This window comes from Petaurus breviceps, unplaced genomic scaffold, assembly GCF_028583685.1.
Source record: "Petaurus breviceps papuanus isolate PSGF00001 unplaced genomic scaffold, PetGlider_PUasm1.0 90887, whole genome shotgun sequence".
In the NCBI taxonomy this organism is placed as follows: Eukaryota; Metazoa; Chordata; class Mammalia; order Diprotodontia; family Petauridae; genus Petaurus; species Petaurus breviceps.
The window spans coordinates 1,488,543-1,504,080 of record NW_027187370.1 but is presented as its reverse complement, the minus strand read 5'-3'; the positions used below and the strand labels follow the sequence as shown (position 1 = coordinate 1,504,080).

The window sequence follows — 15,538 nt, the reverse complement described above, 5'->3', positions numbered from 1 at the left end:
AAGCCATCAGCAGACACCCCATGCCCCCCCCCCCTTTTCTATCACGGTGGCACAGAGATGAGGTAAAAAAAGGAACTGTACGGCTCAAATGGAGACTTGGGCGCGGTGTGCATGCTCTACCGAACGGCCAATTATTATTCCCCACTGCCCAGAGCAGGAGAAACGTGGCCAGGGAGAAAAGCGGTGGGCCAAATGCCATTCTGCACCGTTCTTCTCTCCCCCTGCATCCAAGGACAGAAGTGCAAGATGCCTGGAGTCACTGCTCTGCACCAAGTGGGTGGGTGCTCGGGTCATAGTTAATGAACGGAATAACATTGAAACTGGGGAAGGAACCCGCAAGCCTCCCCTGCCTTTCTCCCTAACTTCTTTCTTCACTGCCTTCCCTTTCCCCAGGGGCCCCTTCAAAGCCTAATCCTCCCAGACCCAACCCCCTCTCCAACTCCCCGCAGCTTCCCTCTTTTCCCGGGGCTGTGGGGCTTCTCCCTCCAAACACCCGGGGCCTCCTTCTTTCACCTCTCTCCCGCCCCTCCCTCCCGCAGCAGCTCCCCGCTCCCTCCTCCACCCCCTCCCCTCCGCGGCCTGAATGGCGGCTTCAGCCCCTTTCACAATAGCGCCCCCTCCTCTCGCCTCCTTTTTCCCTCCCTCCCGCTGCCCTCCCGGGCGCATGCGCCCTGCGCTCGGCGGCAGCGGTGGCTCTAGCTCCTGGAGATTCCGTTTTTTTTAAAGGGAAACGCGAAGGCACCAGGGGCCGTGAAGGGGGTGGGGACCCCCCCAGCAGTGGAGACCCTCAGGGGGGAGGGGGACGGCGGCGAAGATCAACCCCCCCCAACCAGCGGGCCCATCCCGCACCCCCCTCCTGAGGAGGGGGGGGGCCATGGAGGCGCGGGGCGGCTGAGGCGAGCTCCAGGGCGGGGGGCCGGGGCCGGGCGGCGGCGGCGGCGGACTCTGGGGATGAGCTCGGGGGCGGCCGGGTGCGGGCTCCCGCCTCCCAGGCGCAGGCGGAGGCGGCAGCGGCAGCAACAGCGGCGGCAGCAGCAGCGGCGGGGCCCCCATGGGCGGGCGGCGCGCCCCAGCCGCGGCCTCGACTTCTCCTCACGGGGGCGGGATGGCGCCCCGGCCCGGGGGGAGCAGCGCTAGCCGAGGCCCGGGGCCGCGCCGCTGAGCCCAGCGCCGCGCCAGCCGAGCCCAGCCCGCCCAGCGCTCCCGCTCCCACCTGCCCTCGCCCCCCAGCCCAGCCCTGCCCGCGCCCTCCGCCCCGGGCCACCATGACCATGAGATCGGCCGTGTTCAAGGCGGCCGCGGCGCCCGCAGGCGGCAATCCCGAGCAGCAGCAGCGGCTGGACTACGAGCGGGCGGCGGCGCTGGGCGGGCCTGAGGAGGAGCCCGGGCCGCCCGAAGCCCAGTTTCTCTCTCGCCATCGTAAGCTCAAAGAGCCCGGGCCGCCCGTAGCCTCCTCGCAAGGGGGAAGCCCGGCGCCTTCCCCGGTCGGAGGAGGAGGTGGTGGTGGCGGAGGTGGAGGAAGCGGAGGCGGCAAGGGCCGGGGCTTGGTGCTCCCGGCCGGGGCGGCCCCCGGCCAGCAGGAGGAGAGTTGGGGCGGCTCCGTGCCCCTGCCTTGCCCGCCCCCCGCCACCAAGCAAGCCGGGGTCGGGGGGGAGCCGGCTGCGGCCGGGGCGGGCTGCAGCCCCCGCCCCAAGTACCAGGCGGTGCTGCCCGGCCAGACGGGCTCCCAGGTGGCGGCGGCCGCGGACAAGGGCGGGGCCACCCCTCCCGCCGCCACCGCCTCGGACTCGGCGGGACCCCCGCCACTCCCTCTGGCCGGGCCGCCGCCCCTGCCGCCCGCCGCCGCCACTGCCACCTCCGCTGCCGGAACCCTGGCGGCCTCGGAGGGGCGATGGAAGAGCGTGAGGAAGAGCCCCCTCGGGGGCGGCAGCGGGTCGGGCGCCAGCAGCCAGGCCGCCTGCCTCAAGCAGATCCTCCTGCTGCAGCTGGACCTCATCGAGCAGCAGCAGCAACAGCTGCAGGCCAAGGAGAAGGAGATCGAGGAGCTCAAGACCGAGAGGGATTCGGTACGGGACGGGTTAATCGCGGTTCGGCTGCTGGGGGAGCCTTGCGCATGCTCCCCCTGGAGGAGGGGGTGGGTGGCGGGGTTAAAGGGCATCGCATGGTTAGGGGAGGTGAAGGGCCGTGGTCCACCTAGAGTTAATTTTGGGTGGTGGCGGGGGCTGCGGCTTCAGCCGAGGCGGCGGCGGCAGTGGCGGTGGTGGTGGTGCTGCTGCTGCTGCGCATGTTTTTCTAGAGACACTGGGGACAGGGGTTAAAGGGCAAAGGCATGGTGAAGCAGGAGGGAAAGCTTTGCGCATTAAGGGGTTAAAATGGTAGTGCAGGGTTTGGGAGATGCTGAAGAGAGAAGGGACCCCGGTAGCTAGGAGGTTAAATACACGGTGAGGGGAACACACAGAAAGGCGCTGTGGGGTGCCTTATATGGGGCTTGTATGGAAGGGGTTAACTTAAAGGGCTACATACAGAATTTGTAATGCATTGTGGGGGAGGGAGACAGCAGCTGCTGCTCCAACCACTGCAGCAACATCCTTTGGCAGGAGGGGTAAACCGGGCCTTTTGTGGCAGGAGGTCTAGGGGTGACTTAAAGTGAAATCCCACCTTAAATACTAAAAAAATATTATATCAAAGTCATCACTGCCTTTGATTTCAGGTGGTCTGCGGTGGGAAACCTGAGTTCTAAAAACACCCACACAGTAGAGCCCCTATTTTGAGCTTGAGTACTGGCTTTTTGAGGCTGGAGGGGTCTCCATAGGACATTACAAGAGAGAGCATGTTGAATGTACTAGAAAGAAGCAAAATTCTCATTTTAGGAATTTCAGAATAATTAAAAAATGGTTTAATATGTTGTTCTTGGAGGAAAAGAATATCCAGCCATATTTTAATAATTGGTAATTGAAGATACATCCATTTTAAAGTTTATTCCATCACCTTGAAATGTCGCAAAAGCAATGGGGTACCATGGTCTACCATAGCCCAGGTCCCTATAACCTGAAGCTTTGCAGCTGCCTAAAAATAAAACTGTTCCCTATTTCTACAGTTGTCGTGTTCAAGCTGCAGTGGACTTTTTTTGGGGGGGGGCGCGCTTTGTGTGCGCCAGATGAGCAGGGGAGCCAGAGTGGCATTGCCGTTTTGTTTGCTTTCCAAATGATTCGGATCAGGCGGCAGTCAATCCTTTCATTCAAGGGTGCAGTCTGCAAGGTGGGATGGGAGCTGGGACAGGTCTACTCAAAACATTTCATGGTGTTGATTTGTGGAAGTTACCCAACATGGAGGTGGCCCTGCTCTGCTACTGTACTGCAGTCAAAGGGTGTGATGGTACTGTAATTACAACACATCCTATCCTTACGTGAGGGACTTGGAGGGGAGGGGGGTTGGATGGGAGGAGGGGGGAAGAGAAGAAATCAAGGAAATGTCACCCACAAACCGTGGTTAAGTAACGTTAAGGCTGTGACTCAAAACAGATACCAGGAGATGAATTGAGAGTTATGGCTGACACTGGGGGGCCCTTTCTGCTGATTGTCGAGGTCTCTGCTCAGTTCCTGAGGTAATGGTCCCTACGAACTGCTCTCCTAGGCAGAAAGAGTGGGGTGAGTTGAGGATAAAAGAGTGTCAGTCTTAACTTGGCGTTCACTGCTTCTGTTGTGTATTGCAGTCTTAGCGTTGCTTAAGCTTCTTTCTCTTATTCCATTTCTGTTGGCCTCTGAACTGGATCTTTGCAACTGAATGGGTATAATGGAGGTAGCATTGATTACTATGTAACTAAAAGGAAATTATTGTTTCAGGTTATGAATTGAATGGTTGGCACCTTTTCTCCAAATATTTTATTTTGAAGTATTGAGTGGTAGTCAAGACCTCCATCCTTTTTATTTGATTTTGGTCCCCTTCCTCCTTTATTTTTTTCTTTTAGGATGGGGAGGAGGGAGGGAGGAAATTATCAGTATTCTTAGAGTGACATATAAGTAATTTATGGCAATTGACCTCACATGCAGAAGTTATATGCAGGATTTTCCTCAGATGATTGTTAGGATTTTGAGGAATTGATTTCTTTCCCAAACCCTTCAAATGGAGGACTCATTGTTTTCCAGAGAGTTTTTCAGTAGCAGTGAGCTCCTCAGAGTGGCACCTTCTGTTGTGAGCTCTCATTTCATGCACAACATTGCCATTTAGACCTTGTCCTTACATATGAGGATTTGGGAAGGTACAATTTGGAAGAAGAATGGAGGTATAGAGGGTGGAGTCTGGGGGAAATTTGGAACCTACAAAAAGGTGAATTCTGAAAACTCCATTGCTGAATTGGGGCTGCTTTATTGGCAGCACAAGATCAGAATACTGAAAAGAAGAGGTCTGTTCTTCTGCCTTTAGGAGGCATCTTCTATCAGAACAACAAGATGTATCCAGTATTCATTGTATCCTGTTTAACCCCTACAGTTAACGATGTTCTTTTGTCTCCCATATCACCTGTTTTCCAAACTGATGTTTGTTTGCTAATGAAAAATTAGTTGAACCTGACAGGGAAGGTGGAAATCCTGCCTCCCAAATAGGACTGAGTACCAGTGTTTAGCTTTTATGTTAAGCCTATTGTTTGTAACTTTTTCCTTTGTAGCTCATTGCTCGAATTGAACGTATGGAAAGACGGATGCAGCTGGTGAAGAAGGATAACGAGAAAGAGAGGCACAGGTTGCTTCAAGGCTATGAGACTGAAGACCGGGAGGAGCCTGAACTGTCTGAGAAGATTGAGCTGGAGTGCCAGACTGAACTTTCAGAGACATCCCAGGCCCTGCCATCAAAGCCTTTCTCGTGTGGACGGAGCGGGAAGGGACACAAAAGGTAATACAGTCGTCCCTGCCTGGACTTTAGGCCTGGGGCAAGCACCTCCATGAGGCCTGTGTCTGGGGGGAAGGGAGTGAGGAGGGGGTCACCTGAGACATGGGGCAGAGGCCATTCACCAAAAGGTTGGTGAGAAGGGTTCCTTCAGACAATCCCAACAATCAAGTCCATCAGTGTTTTACATGCCTTTTCTGCACCTGAGGTCTTCCAGGAACATGGGTAGAATTGAAGGAGCCACAGATTCAAGTCAGCTCGATGGAGATAGCATGGCAAAAGTAGGGGTGAAGTGGGCAGAGCACTGGGATCAGGAATATCTGGGTTCAAATCTGGCATCAGTCATTAGCTGTGTGGCTCTGGCCAAGTCACTTTACTTGTCTGTCTCAGTTTCCTTTTTTGTAAAATGAAGATAAAAATAGCATCTACTTCCCAGGACTGTAGTGAGGATCAAATGGGATGATAATTGTAAGGGGCTTAGCATGGTGTCTGGCACCTAGTAGGTGCTATTTAATTGTTGTCTCACATACAGGAGAGACCAGTTGTTATCTTCAAGTGCTAGAAAGGTTGGGGCAGACCCTAACTGCTCTAGGAATTCTGAGATGGGAGGACTCATTTTCTCATCTGTGGAATCAGAGGGGGAACCAGAGGCTCCCTGAGGTCCCTCCAGCCTGGATGCTCCAGGGTTGTGGCTCTGCTACTTGTCAGAGTTAGGAGAGGCCTTGTGATGATGGGGTAGGCATTAGAGGAAGTGTAGGGATTGAGATAGAGGCAGATAAAAAAAGGATAAGGACTAAAAGGGCAAGGAATAGGATGAGGAAGAGAATGAGCAGGTGTCTCAGGAGCAGGACAGTGAGGAGAGGAATTCAGAAAGAGTGGAAGTGGATGTTGGAGAACAGTGGTGACTTTACCATGGGGCTGGATATTAGACAGTCTTGACTGTCAGGCTACTAACTTTGGATCCATTAGGTAGAACAGAGCTAATTATAAGTTGTGAAGCAATATATGTTTAAGAAGGCAGTGTCACTTAGTGGATAGAGTGCTAGACTTGAGGAAACCAGTTCTTCAGCTGGGTTCTTTTTCTGCCTCAGAGACTGTTAACTATCAGTGTTACTCTGAGCAAATAACTTAACCTTTCTAGGCCTCTGTTTCCTATTTGGAATTCAGGGGTTGTACTAGATGACCCTTTCTTGTTTTAAATCTATGATGCTATGATCTATGATTTGAATAAAGCAAAGGGTGGATCCTAGAGGTTTCTTTTGTAATTCTTGAATTCTACAAATAGCTGTAAGAATTTATGTTAATGGCTGTGTTGCAAAGATAAGGTTCCTAAGCACTGGTCATTTGGAGACAAAGGGAGTTAAATTTCTTACTTCCTTTCATCAAATTTCTTTCAGAAATCATTACATTGGGTTTATATCTTTCCCTTTTTGATAGGAAATCCTCATTTGGAAGTGCAGAGAGAAAGACTCCAGTTAAAAAGCTGGCTGCTGAATTTTCAAAAGTCAAAACAAAAACTCCTAAGCATTCTCCTGTTAAAGAGGAACCCTGTGGCTCCTTACCTGAAACTGTGTGTAGACGTGAACTGAGGAGCCAAGAGACTCCAGAAAAACCCCGGTCTTCAGTGGACACCCCCCCCAAACTCTCTGTCCCCCAGAAGACCCCCAGCACTCACCCCAAGGAGAAAGCCTTCACAAACGAGCTAGAAGAATTGCCGTACCTTTCCACCACAGAAATGTACTTGTGTCGTTGGCACCAGCCTCCCCCATCACCATTACCATTACGGGAACCCTCTCCAAAGAAGGAGGAGACTGTAGCAAGTAAGGCATAGCGAACACTTGCTCTTATACCCTAGTGGTGGCGGTCGAGCTAACACGTGTGAAAATGCCATTGGCATTTTTTAAAAGGTACAATCAATAAAGCAGCGTTCTGTCAAGAAATTGTAAGTTAACAGCCAGAGACAGACACTGTGCAGGCATTGCAAATAGATGGAATTACTGAAAATGTACTCACTGTTTTTGCCTGCTTACAACCTTGGGAGATGTGTTTGCCAGTAAGTTGCCTCTCACATGAACAACAGACTTGGGGGTATAGTCTCCAGAAACTTGCATGCCCTCTGAGAGATGTGGGTTTTTCTGTGCTCTAAAATGCACAGAATTTAGACTGCCATGCATAACTGTTCCTGCAATTGATATTTATGTAAAGCCTCAAAGGCTGACCTTTGGGTGCTGTCAGGGACTAATGAGTATTTTAGAGGTGGGGAGACAATTTGGTCAGGGGAGGTTCACAGTTGGGTCTTCTCTCTTTGATTATACAAACACTCATTTGTATCTCAGTCTTCGTCTGAGGGGGCAAGAGGTATCACCTAAAGACCAGCAATTCCATTTTTTCTTAATATATTTCACAAAGGGTCTAAAATGTGAAGAACTCATTTTAATTTCAGGTAGCCTATTGGTTGTTGATATACTTAAATAAAATGAAACAATAAGGGTTTCCTTGGGGGTATATCTGAGCTGTTGGGAGAGTTGGAGGAGCAGTACCTTGATCATCTCCTCTTTTTTGTCCTTCCCCCCTGCATGGCTTCCCTACAGATATGCCACTTATGCCAATCTGTAACTCTAATGCTCATTCAGTCATGTAATTTGAGCCTCTTAGTCACTGTAGGTGCTCCAGGGTGGTGGGAAAACCTTCTAAAATAGGATTGCAGCCTTGAGTGTGTGATGTTGGGCTTTGCCTCTGGCAGGGATGGAGATGGGAATCCATTCCAGAGAGGAAAGTGCAGTCTCCAGACTTTGTCCGTCTGTCCTAGTGCCAAAAGTGGAATGGTGGAGAGAGATTGTTCTCGATTTCACTGGGCCTGTGAATTTCAGTGGGTGGGGGAAAGGCTAGGAGAGAATCCTGAATTAGGTCAGTACTTCTTGTTGGTTCAATTAGATGAGCAGATTCATCCTTTTTTGGTTTACCTTGCTGCCATAGCAACACCATGTAACAACATAAAGAAAAATGGAGAAGCAGTTCCCCATCCACTCTGAGAAATGGCAGAACTGGAGGAGCTATTCTTTGTGCCTGGCTGTTTTTGAAAACCAGATTTATATTCTAAGCCATTTCCTTGAGATTATGGGGGAAATGGGCTGAAAAACCTGATTTTGGGGGTACCTGAATCTATTGAAGAGACAAAGCTGTAAATACATATGTGAATCTTTATTCTGGATGGCCCTATTTCATGTGAAAATCTCAGGGGCTTCTTTCAAGGGAACCAGGTTCCTATTCTGTGCCTGTCACTCAGGCTAGATCAGCCAAGGTGTAGTCTATATAAAAGGGAAGAGGGAATCATTTAAGAAGAAAGAACACATCTGCAAGTTTTAAGAATACCAATCTTGTATTTGAAAATAGGGTCAACTCTTACTCACCTGCCATGTTCTGAGTTTAGGGTTTTATATCCTTGGCCATCAACTGTTGCAAAGAAACCACCCTAAATAATGAAGAGAAAGAAGAAATCTCAGTGTAAATGGTGTTGGGCTTATTTTTCCCTCTTTTTCTTCCTTTTTTCCCCCCTTCTTAAGAAAGAGAGAATTTCACTCCACAAACTTCACCCCTCCCAAAAAAAAGGTTTATTAGAAGGAACTTCAAATCTCACTGATGATATCTTTCCTCCATTTTGGGTGCGGGCTTTTTTTTTTCTTTTACACTGAGATTCTTCTTCTTTCCTGCATTATTTAGGATGTCTGATGTCATCAAGTGTTGCAGGAGAAACTTCAGTCTTGGCTGGTGAGTAGAATAGGAATTTTGCTGGCTGGGGCCTTGGATGGGTGCTGGGAGGCTGGAGGATGTCGAGGAGCTGCATTCCTCATCCTTTCATTTTGGAAAAATAATGTTCTTTACTAGATAAATTTCTCAAAATTACAACAAAATTTCAGTTCTTTTTCAGGAACCACAATTCCATTTTGTGAGTGGACAGTTTTGGGCTTAGTTTTTTGTTGGACTCTTAGTTGGTCAGATTGCACTGTTATTTTAGGTTCTTATATACCAATATGCCTCCAGAAGAGTCTATAGAATGCATTCCTATCACTTGGTAACTTTGTTTTGTCTGGGGAGACCACTTTTCTTAGCAAATAAAAGGTGTCTTACGTGACTTTGAATTTAAGGATCTTTCTTCTCCCTAATTTTTTTTCAGTTCCTTCTTGGAGGGACCACACTGTAGAGCCTCTGAGAGATCCAAATCCTTCAGAGCTCTTGGAGGTAGGTATCAGTAAGCAACTGGTGTAGGATAAACATTTCAGGAGAAAATATGTAGCCTCCCAGCACCCACGCACATTTAGTTGAATATTTCTATGGTCTGTGTGGTTTTCCATTGGGTTAGAATATTAGGTCTGGAAGAAATTTAAGAAGTCGTCTAGTCCAACTCATTTTATTTAATTTTCTTGGAGATAGGGATATAGTCTGGACCCAGTAGAACCTTCTTTGGGCAGTGCAAGCAGGCATCTTATCTACCATTTGTGGTTTTAGTTACCTGGAGCACTCTTGAGAGTGTTGACTTGCTTAGGGTCACGTAACCAGTATGTGTTCCAGGAAGGACTGGAACCCAGGTCTTTCTAGCTTCAAGGCTACCTCTTGGAGGGGAGAGGCAGGGCAGTTGGGGTGAAGTGACTTGCCCAAGGTCACATGGCTAGTAAGTGTCTGAGGCCTGATTTGAACTCAGGTCCTCTGGACTCCAGGGTCGGTGCTCTATTCACTGCACCACCTACCCACCCCTCAAGGCTAGCTTTTGAGCACCTCCACTATACTATCTTATTCTTAATAAGTTTTTATTGATGACTTTTGTTTCAGCACCCTTCCTCTTTCAAGAACTAAAATAGTAAAGTGACAATACCTTGCATAGTGATTTCTTCTACAGCAGTCTGCCCCAGTGTTCCCCTTACCTCACTGCTGAGAGGAGAGAGGCATATTTCATCATTTGTTCTCCAAGATTCAACCTCATTATTGTGTGGAGGAGGAAACTGAAGCTTGTAGGGGGGAAGTGACTGACCTCTGAGGTCACACAGCTAGTTAGCAGTTCAAAATGGAACCTCATAAAGGTAGTTAGAGCCAAGGCAGGCATCATTCCTAGCAGAGAAGTTGACTCTCACCACTTTGCAGAGAGCTTAGGGTAAATGAGAAGGTTTGATTATTAGAGTTTCTGTATCTGTTTTGTAGTGGGTGTATTGGGCCTCCTCTTCACCCTACTTTACCTTTCCCCATTAGCTAGCCCAGAGTAGCAGCAACAGCTGAAGCGGAATCCAAAGCCTAAATTGCAATTTAACCATTCCTTCCCTACACTGAGTGCAGGTGTTGTCAATCCATCCTATTTCTATCCCTAGATCTGAACACTTTTTTAATCCAAATAATAGTGTATGTACATTTCCAGAGAAAAGGCTTATTATGGGCTATTTCATTTTGATAGGAATCCCTATCCTGGTGGGAATCCCTATGTGTGGGAGAGACTAACACATGGAAGGAATGAGCTCTTTGTTCTGTCGTCAAGAAATTCACACAATGATTGGGGGGAAGGGGATGGGGCAGATGGATATTACCTGTTAAAAAAGGGCTCAATGCCTACTGTTGTCTACACAGAACCTGGATGACAGTGTGTTTTCAAAGCGGCATGCGAAATTGGAGCTGGATGAGAAGAGAAGGAAAAGGTGAGGCCATCCTGATCACCATCCTGAGGACAGGGCAGAATTGGTCTCTTGAGTTCCTCTTTCATTCTCAGTGATCATTCACACAATTTAGCTGTCTTAATTTACCAACTTTCCCATGTGTTGGGAGTCTGATTTAGAAATGGAAGTTTCTTTAGGTTAACTAAAGTTTGACTCTTTCTTTCCTCAGTCTTTCCCTTACTTGGCTCTTCAGGCAAAGGAAATAGGGAAAGAAATGACAATGACAGGTGGGCATAGTGAGGGCTACTTTTTAATATAATTTTTAATAAATGCAAATTAATGCCATAAAATTGTGGTCTTCATGGCACTTAGGTATTTATTTTGTGATGTTTCTTCATAAGTGTTACAGTGACATCTCCCAATGACATTTGGCAAAAAGTAGCATAATATAATATTTGACATTTACATAGTGCTTTAAAATTTGTAAAGCAGTTTGTATAGTCTTTCTTTGAGCCTCACAAGAACCCTGTGAGTACTACAAGTATTCTTCCTGTTTTAGAAGTGAGAAGACTTTGAGTTACTTGCCCCTCTCAGTGCAGGAGGCAGTGTTTAAACTCAGGACTTGCTGACTGCCCGAAACTATGACCACCATGACCACCATGTTATGATTTATTCTCCTATATGGAGAGGCCCCCACAATTTTCATGCATAGGGATGGAATTTTCAGACTTTGCCTAGGGCATACAGATGCGTTGGCCCAGCTCTGTTTTTCAGTAGCTGGTTTGTTTTTTTCCAGATGGGATATTCAGAGGATCAGGGAACAAAGAATTTTACAACGACTGCAGCTCAGAATGTATAAAAAGAAAGGAATTCAGGAATCTGAGCCTGAGGTTACCTCATTTTTCCCTGAGCCAGATGATGGTAAGTTCCATCTACCCAGTGGCGTGGGTTGCATTAAGAACATGATTACAGAACTCCAAGGTACAGCATGCTTGGGTCTGTGAAACACATAGAGATAGCCTACAGTGTCTTCTTCACAGTGCTTACTAAAAACGTTCCTTTTTGGTTGTTTTTTCCCCCATAGTTGAAAGTTTGCTGATTACCCCCTTCTTGCCTGTTGTAGCATTTGGACGACCATTACCAAAATTGACCCCACAGTAAGTATCAGACTTAGTTTTCTTTCCTTTTTTTAAGTTTTACTGAAGCCTTTTGTATACCACTGTTATTTGCTTATATGTAGCCCATATCTACCTCCCACTGCCCCCTGTCTCTATCCCCCCCACACTCACACTTCCTTACAGCAAAGCAAAATAATTAAGCAAAACCTAACAGCATTGTAGTCTGACACTGTACATAGCATTGCACACTTTTGGCCCTCTATCTCTTTACCAAGAGAGAGGAGGTATATTTGTCCTCTGGGACCATGATTGTTCATTGTGGTCACTGTTTGACTGCTTTTTGTGTTGTTTTCTTTTACATTATTGTGGTTATTATTTATATGGGTTCATGGTTCTACCTTCTTTGATCTGTCCCAGTCCATACACATTTTCCCATGTTTCTCTGAATTCTGCACATTCATCTCATGGTGCAATATCTGGTTACATCATAACATAGCACCATATGTCCAGCCATTTCCTATTTGATGGGCATCTGCTTTATTTTCAGTTTTCTGCTACCCCAGAAAAACCCGAGTTTTCTTTTTTCAGCTCAGATATCCCAGCTCCCCTGTGTACTTCGCAAAAGTCTGGTGAGATAGATACTAGGTGGGGCAAATAGCTGAGGTTCTTCTCTTAGAATTTGACTATTTGAGTGGCAGAATTCCCAAGTTACGAGTTAGGAGGATTGAGTTAGAAATAGAAACTCCATTTACTTTGTTTCCCAAGTAGACTTTGAGGGGAAAAACGTGCCTCAAGCCTGGAAAGCAGAAGTTAGGGCTTGGTGTGTCTCTCCTGTGTGGCTCTCACCCTCTCCTGAATCTCTTCCTCTCACAGTGCTGCCAGTTGATTTTTGCTATTTTCACTAGGAATTTTGAACTGCCCTGGTTGGATGAGCGCAGCCGCTGCAGGCTGGAGATCCAGAAAAAGCAGACACCTCACAGGACGTGTAGGAAATAGCTGTGCTGTCAAGAGACCTTTATCTTCAGATGGTTGTAGCCTGCCATTTCCAGAGAATGGCTGAGACCTGTATATGTGACCTAATTACCCAAACCCTGTGTTCTCCTATTATCATTCACTGATATTGCCCGTACGCGCTTCCCTTTGAGTTTGGGTGTTTTTTGTTTTTGTCATTCTATTTTCACAAAAACTCTTTTGTTGGGCTCATTTTGGGGATGGGGTTTTGTTTGTTCTTTCCCATTTTGGGGAATACGTTCTTGAGTTAAATCTGCAAGGCCCTCTCTGGCTGGAAGCTTCAAAGGGTCCTGTATTTTACTTTTAGTGGTCACTAGATAGAAATTCTTGGTGAGCCAAACTTTGCCTAGAAAAGTTGTATATTAGTATTTTGTGGCTTTGGGCATGGTGGTGTTGATCCAGCCTAAAATGGCTCAATGTTAGCTTAATGGCCAAATGAAGTGTGGAAAATAATAAGATAATAGGCCCTCCTCACTGAGTGGAAAGAGATCTGAGGAGCCAGTAGGCTTATTAGACAAGGATTCTCTTGAACTATTGTGTGATTTATCCTCTTAGGGATGGGCAAGGGGAAGTTTAGTTATGGTTATTTTCTTGGTTAGTGAATAAATTGAGTCCCATTCCATTTCCTTCTTCCTCCCCTCCTCTCAGTCCTCCTCAAAAGCCTTTGTGTATCTTGTGAGTGGTAAAAAAGAACGGGCTTTTAATTTAATTTACTAGCCCACCCTACCCTCATGGTGTAATCCGATAAAACCTGGTAGCCTGAATAACATGGCATTTGAGATGCCCATGTGTCAAATCACTTCTGAAGTATTCCTTATTGAGACTGTTCTTTTAGTTCTTGGTGGCGGGTAAAGATCTGGGGGGTGGGGGGGAAGAGGAGATGCTTCTATGTACTTCATTTGGCTGACAAATGTCTGCATATTGATGTACTTGATAGAATATTCTTTGTGAAAATAGAATTCTACACGCACAATATTGATTCCTTTTTTTCCATTTTGTTTAAGTGTTTCAGGGTAGCACTCCCAGGCAACTGTGTAAGAGACCTGTACTAGCTGGAGGGGAGATAGAGCCAAGGCTTCAGCTATAGGAATTGCATTGTTTTAGCCTTCAGGACTCTTGTGAGAATTGAGTTTCTAGTCTCTGTGCAGTGAAGGGGGAAGGACTTGGATCCTTAAAGGAAATTTGCCGTACCTAAAACCATAAGCACTTTTAGGGGAGAAGTCAAAATAGAGAGTGTGTGGCTAACCCCTTAGTGGAAATAGAATAGGACACCAGTGTTGGAAGGAAGAGGAGAAAAGCTACTTCTTACACTGTTTATCTTGTGAGGTGTTGGTCTAAATTCCTTGGTTTGATTTTTTATAAGTATTCTCCCAACAGCACATACAGTATTCATGGAAGATCTTACAACTTTTATTCTTTTTTTTGGTGGGTTGGAGTGAGCTATGGTTTTTCTTCATTAACTCCTCCTGCTAAGGAGAAAGAACAATCTGGAACTGACCCTAATTGGTAGGTTAATGCAGCAAGGTTATAAAAGGAAAATAGGACTCCTTCCCCTAGCTGCCCTCAGCTAATACCTTAAAATTCAGGAGGAGATCTCCAGAAAAACCAGCCCAGATTCTTTATGTACTTTTTCTTTGCTCTTTCCTTAATCCTTGTATCTCAGGCTATTTGGCTTTCCTAACTTCACCTGAGGTACTGATCCATTATCATTTTCTGACATTGGAAAAGGAAGACTAGCCAATGCCTCTGCTTTCTTCTAAACTGTTTCTCCCTGGCTTCTGTCATTGTTATTTTGCTGAGACTCCTGCTATGGGGCCTGCTTCAGCTGCTGGCTGAAGCAAGTTTGACCTTCAGCTTGTGTCCTACCCAGGGGATTTGTCAGGATTCTGAATTCTAGCTAATTGTTAGAGGAATCCCTGAGGTGCTATCTGACCAGGCAGAAGCTGCTCCTGCTCCCATGGTTCTCCCTGCCCTGCAGAGCCCTTGTTGTGTCTTGCCCCACTGGCAGGCTTCTGCAGTTTTCATTCTCACACATCCAGGTTTCCTGAGAAAAGGGTCAGAGAGTAGACTAGCAAAGTACCAAAAGTTAAATTGACAGTGGGTGTTATTAGAGTGTGGGGAAAAAATAGTCTTATTTCTCCCTATATGGGATACAACACTGTGAAATTCAATCTTCAACTGAAGGCCCTGCAATTCTTTCCTATAACATAGTTCTTTGTTCTTAATATCTTGCTTTAACCAAGTTTAAGCTAGTGTTAATAAATTAAAAGAAAAGCAACTTGTCTGTCCACTTAAGCTTTTTTTGTTTTACACCCATTTCACACATTGTTGTCTGTGTTGTAATTCATACTTTTGATACCATTTCTGATGTGTAAAATTGGTTGTCTTGTAAATATCTTATAAAAATTCAATTGTAAATAAACTATTGTGGCTGTTAATTTTTTTGAATTTCTGCTTCAGTTTGGTAGATTTAACAGTGTTAATGGGAGTATTAAACATTTCTGCCTGTATGTTTTAAAAATTGAAAAAAATCTTTTTTTTACAATAAAATAGAAAAAACAGCTATTGTTTTTCCCGTTTTTACAAAAATACTACTTCTGCAGGCTGCCTGGGGTGCAGCATGTGTTTCATTCTTCTCATTTTGTGTTCCCTTTGTGTGTGAGTCTCTTGTATTTATGTTTAAGATCACATCAGATTCCTTGATAAATGCAACCACAGAAACCACTGTTGAGTAATCTGATTATTAAAGTCAAGACATAAGACTATGTAGATATGCTCCTTAGGTGTTCATTGTCACGAGAAGTCCCAATGGAGTAGAATCCTGTCTTCTTGAGGCTCCTGTTTGCAGAATTACATTGTCTCAATATTTCAGGGCCTCATTAATGAGATTTA

General features: G+C 46.4%; 1 protein-coding gene across 3 annotated transcripts; it reads left to right on the top strand.

The window, feature by feature from the left end:
* The first annotated feature begins 1,193 nt into the window (after positions 1–1,193).
* Positions 1,194–15,207, top strand: MSL1 (MSL complex subunit 1). 3 transcript variants are annotated; one of them, XM_069074234.1, is made up of 9 exons: positions 1,207–2,066; positions 4,664–4,887; positions 6,319–6,701; positions 8,602–8,649; positions 9,056–9,120; positions 10,492–10,559; positions 11,314–11,438; positions 11,602–11,674; positions 12,541–15,207. In XM_069074234.1, the coding sequence occupies exons 1-9, from the start codon at positions 1,266–1,268 to the stop codon at positions 12,629–12,631; spliced, it is 1,878 nt and encodes a 625-aa protein (XP_068930335.1). In that variant the 5' UTR covers positions 1,207–1,265; the 3' UTR covers positions 12,632–15,207. The 3 variants fall into 3 exon arrangements, with proteins under 3 accessions (XP_068930337.1, XP_068930336.1, XP_068930335.1); XM_069074235.1 differs by lacking the exon at positions 8,602–8,649 and having other exon boundaries at positions 1,206–2,066; XM_069074236.1 differs by lacking the exons at positions 8,602–8,649; positions 9,056–9,120; positions 10,492–10,559; ... (1 more) ...; positions 11,602–11,674; positions 12,541–15,207 and having other exon boundaries at positions 1,194–2,066; positions 6,319–6,712.
* The last annotated feature ends 331 nt before the right edge of the window (positions 15,208–15,538 follow it).

Coding starts and splice junctions, on each gene's coding strand:
- MSL1 (XM_069074234.1), top strand. CDS start 1,266: ATGACCATGAGATCGGCCGTGTTCAAGGCGGCCGCGGCGCCCGCAGGC. Junction 6,702..8,601: donor GAAGGAGGAGACTGTAGCAA/GTAAGGCATAGC, acceptor TGCATTATTTAG/GATGTCTGATGTCATCAAGT. Junction 9,121..10,491: donor ATCCTTCAGAGCTCTTGGAG/GTAGGTATCAGT, acceptor TTGTCTACACAG/AACCTGGATGACAGTGTGTT.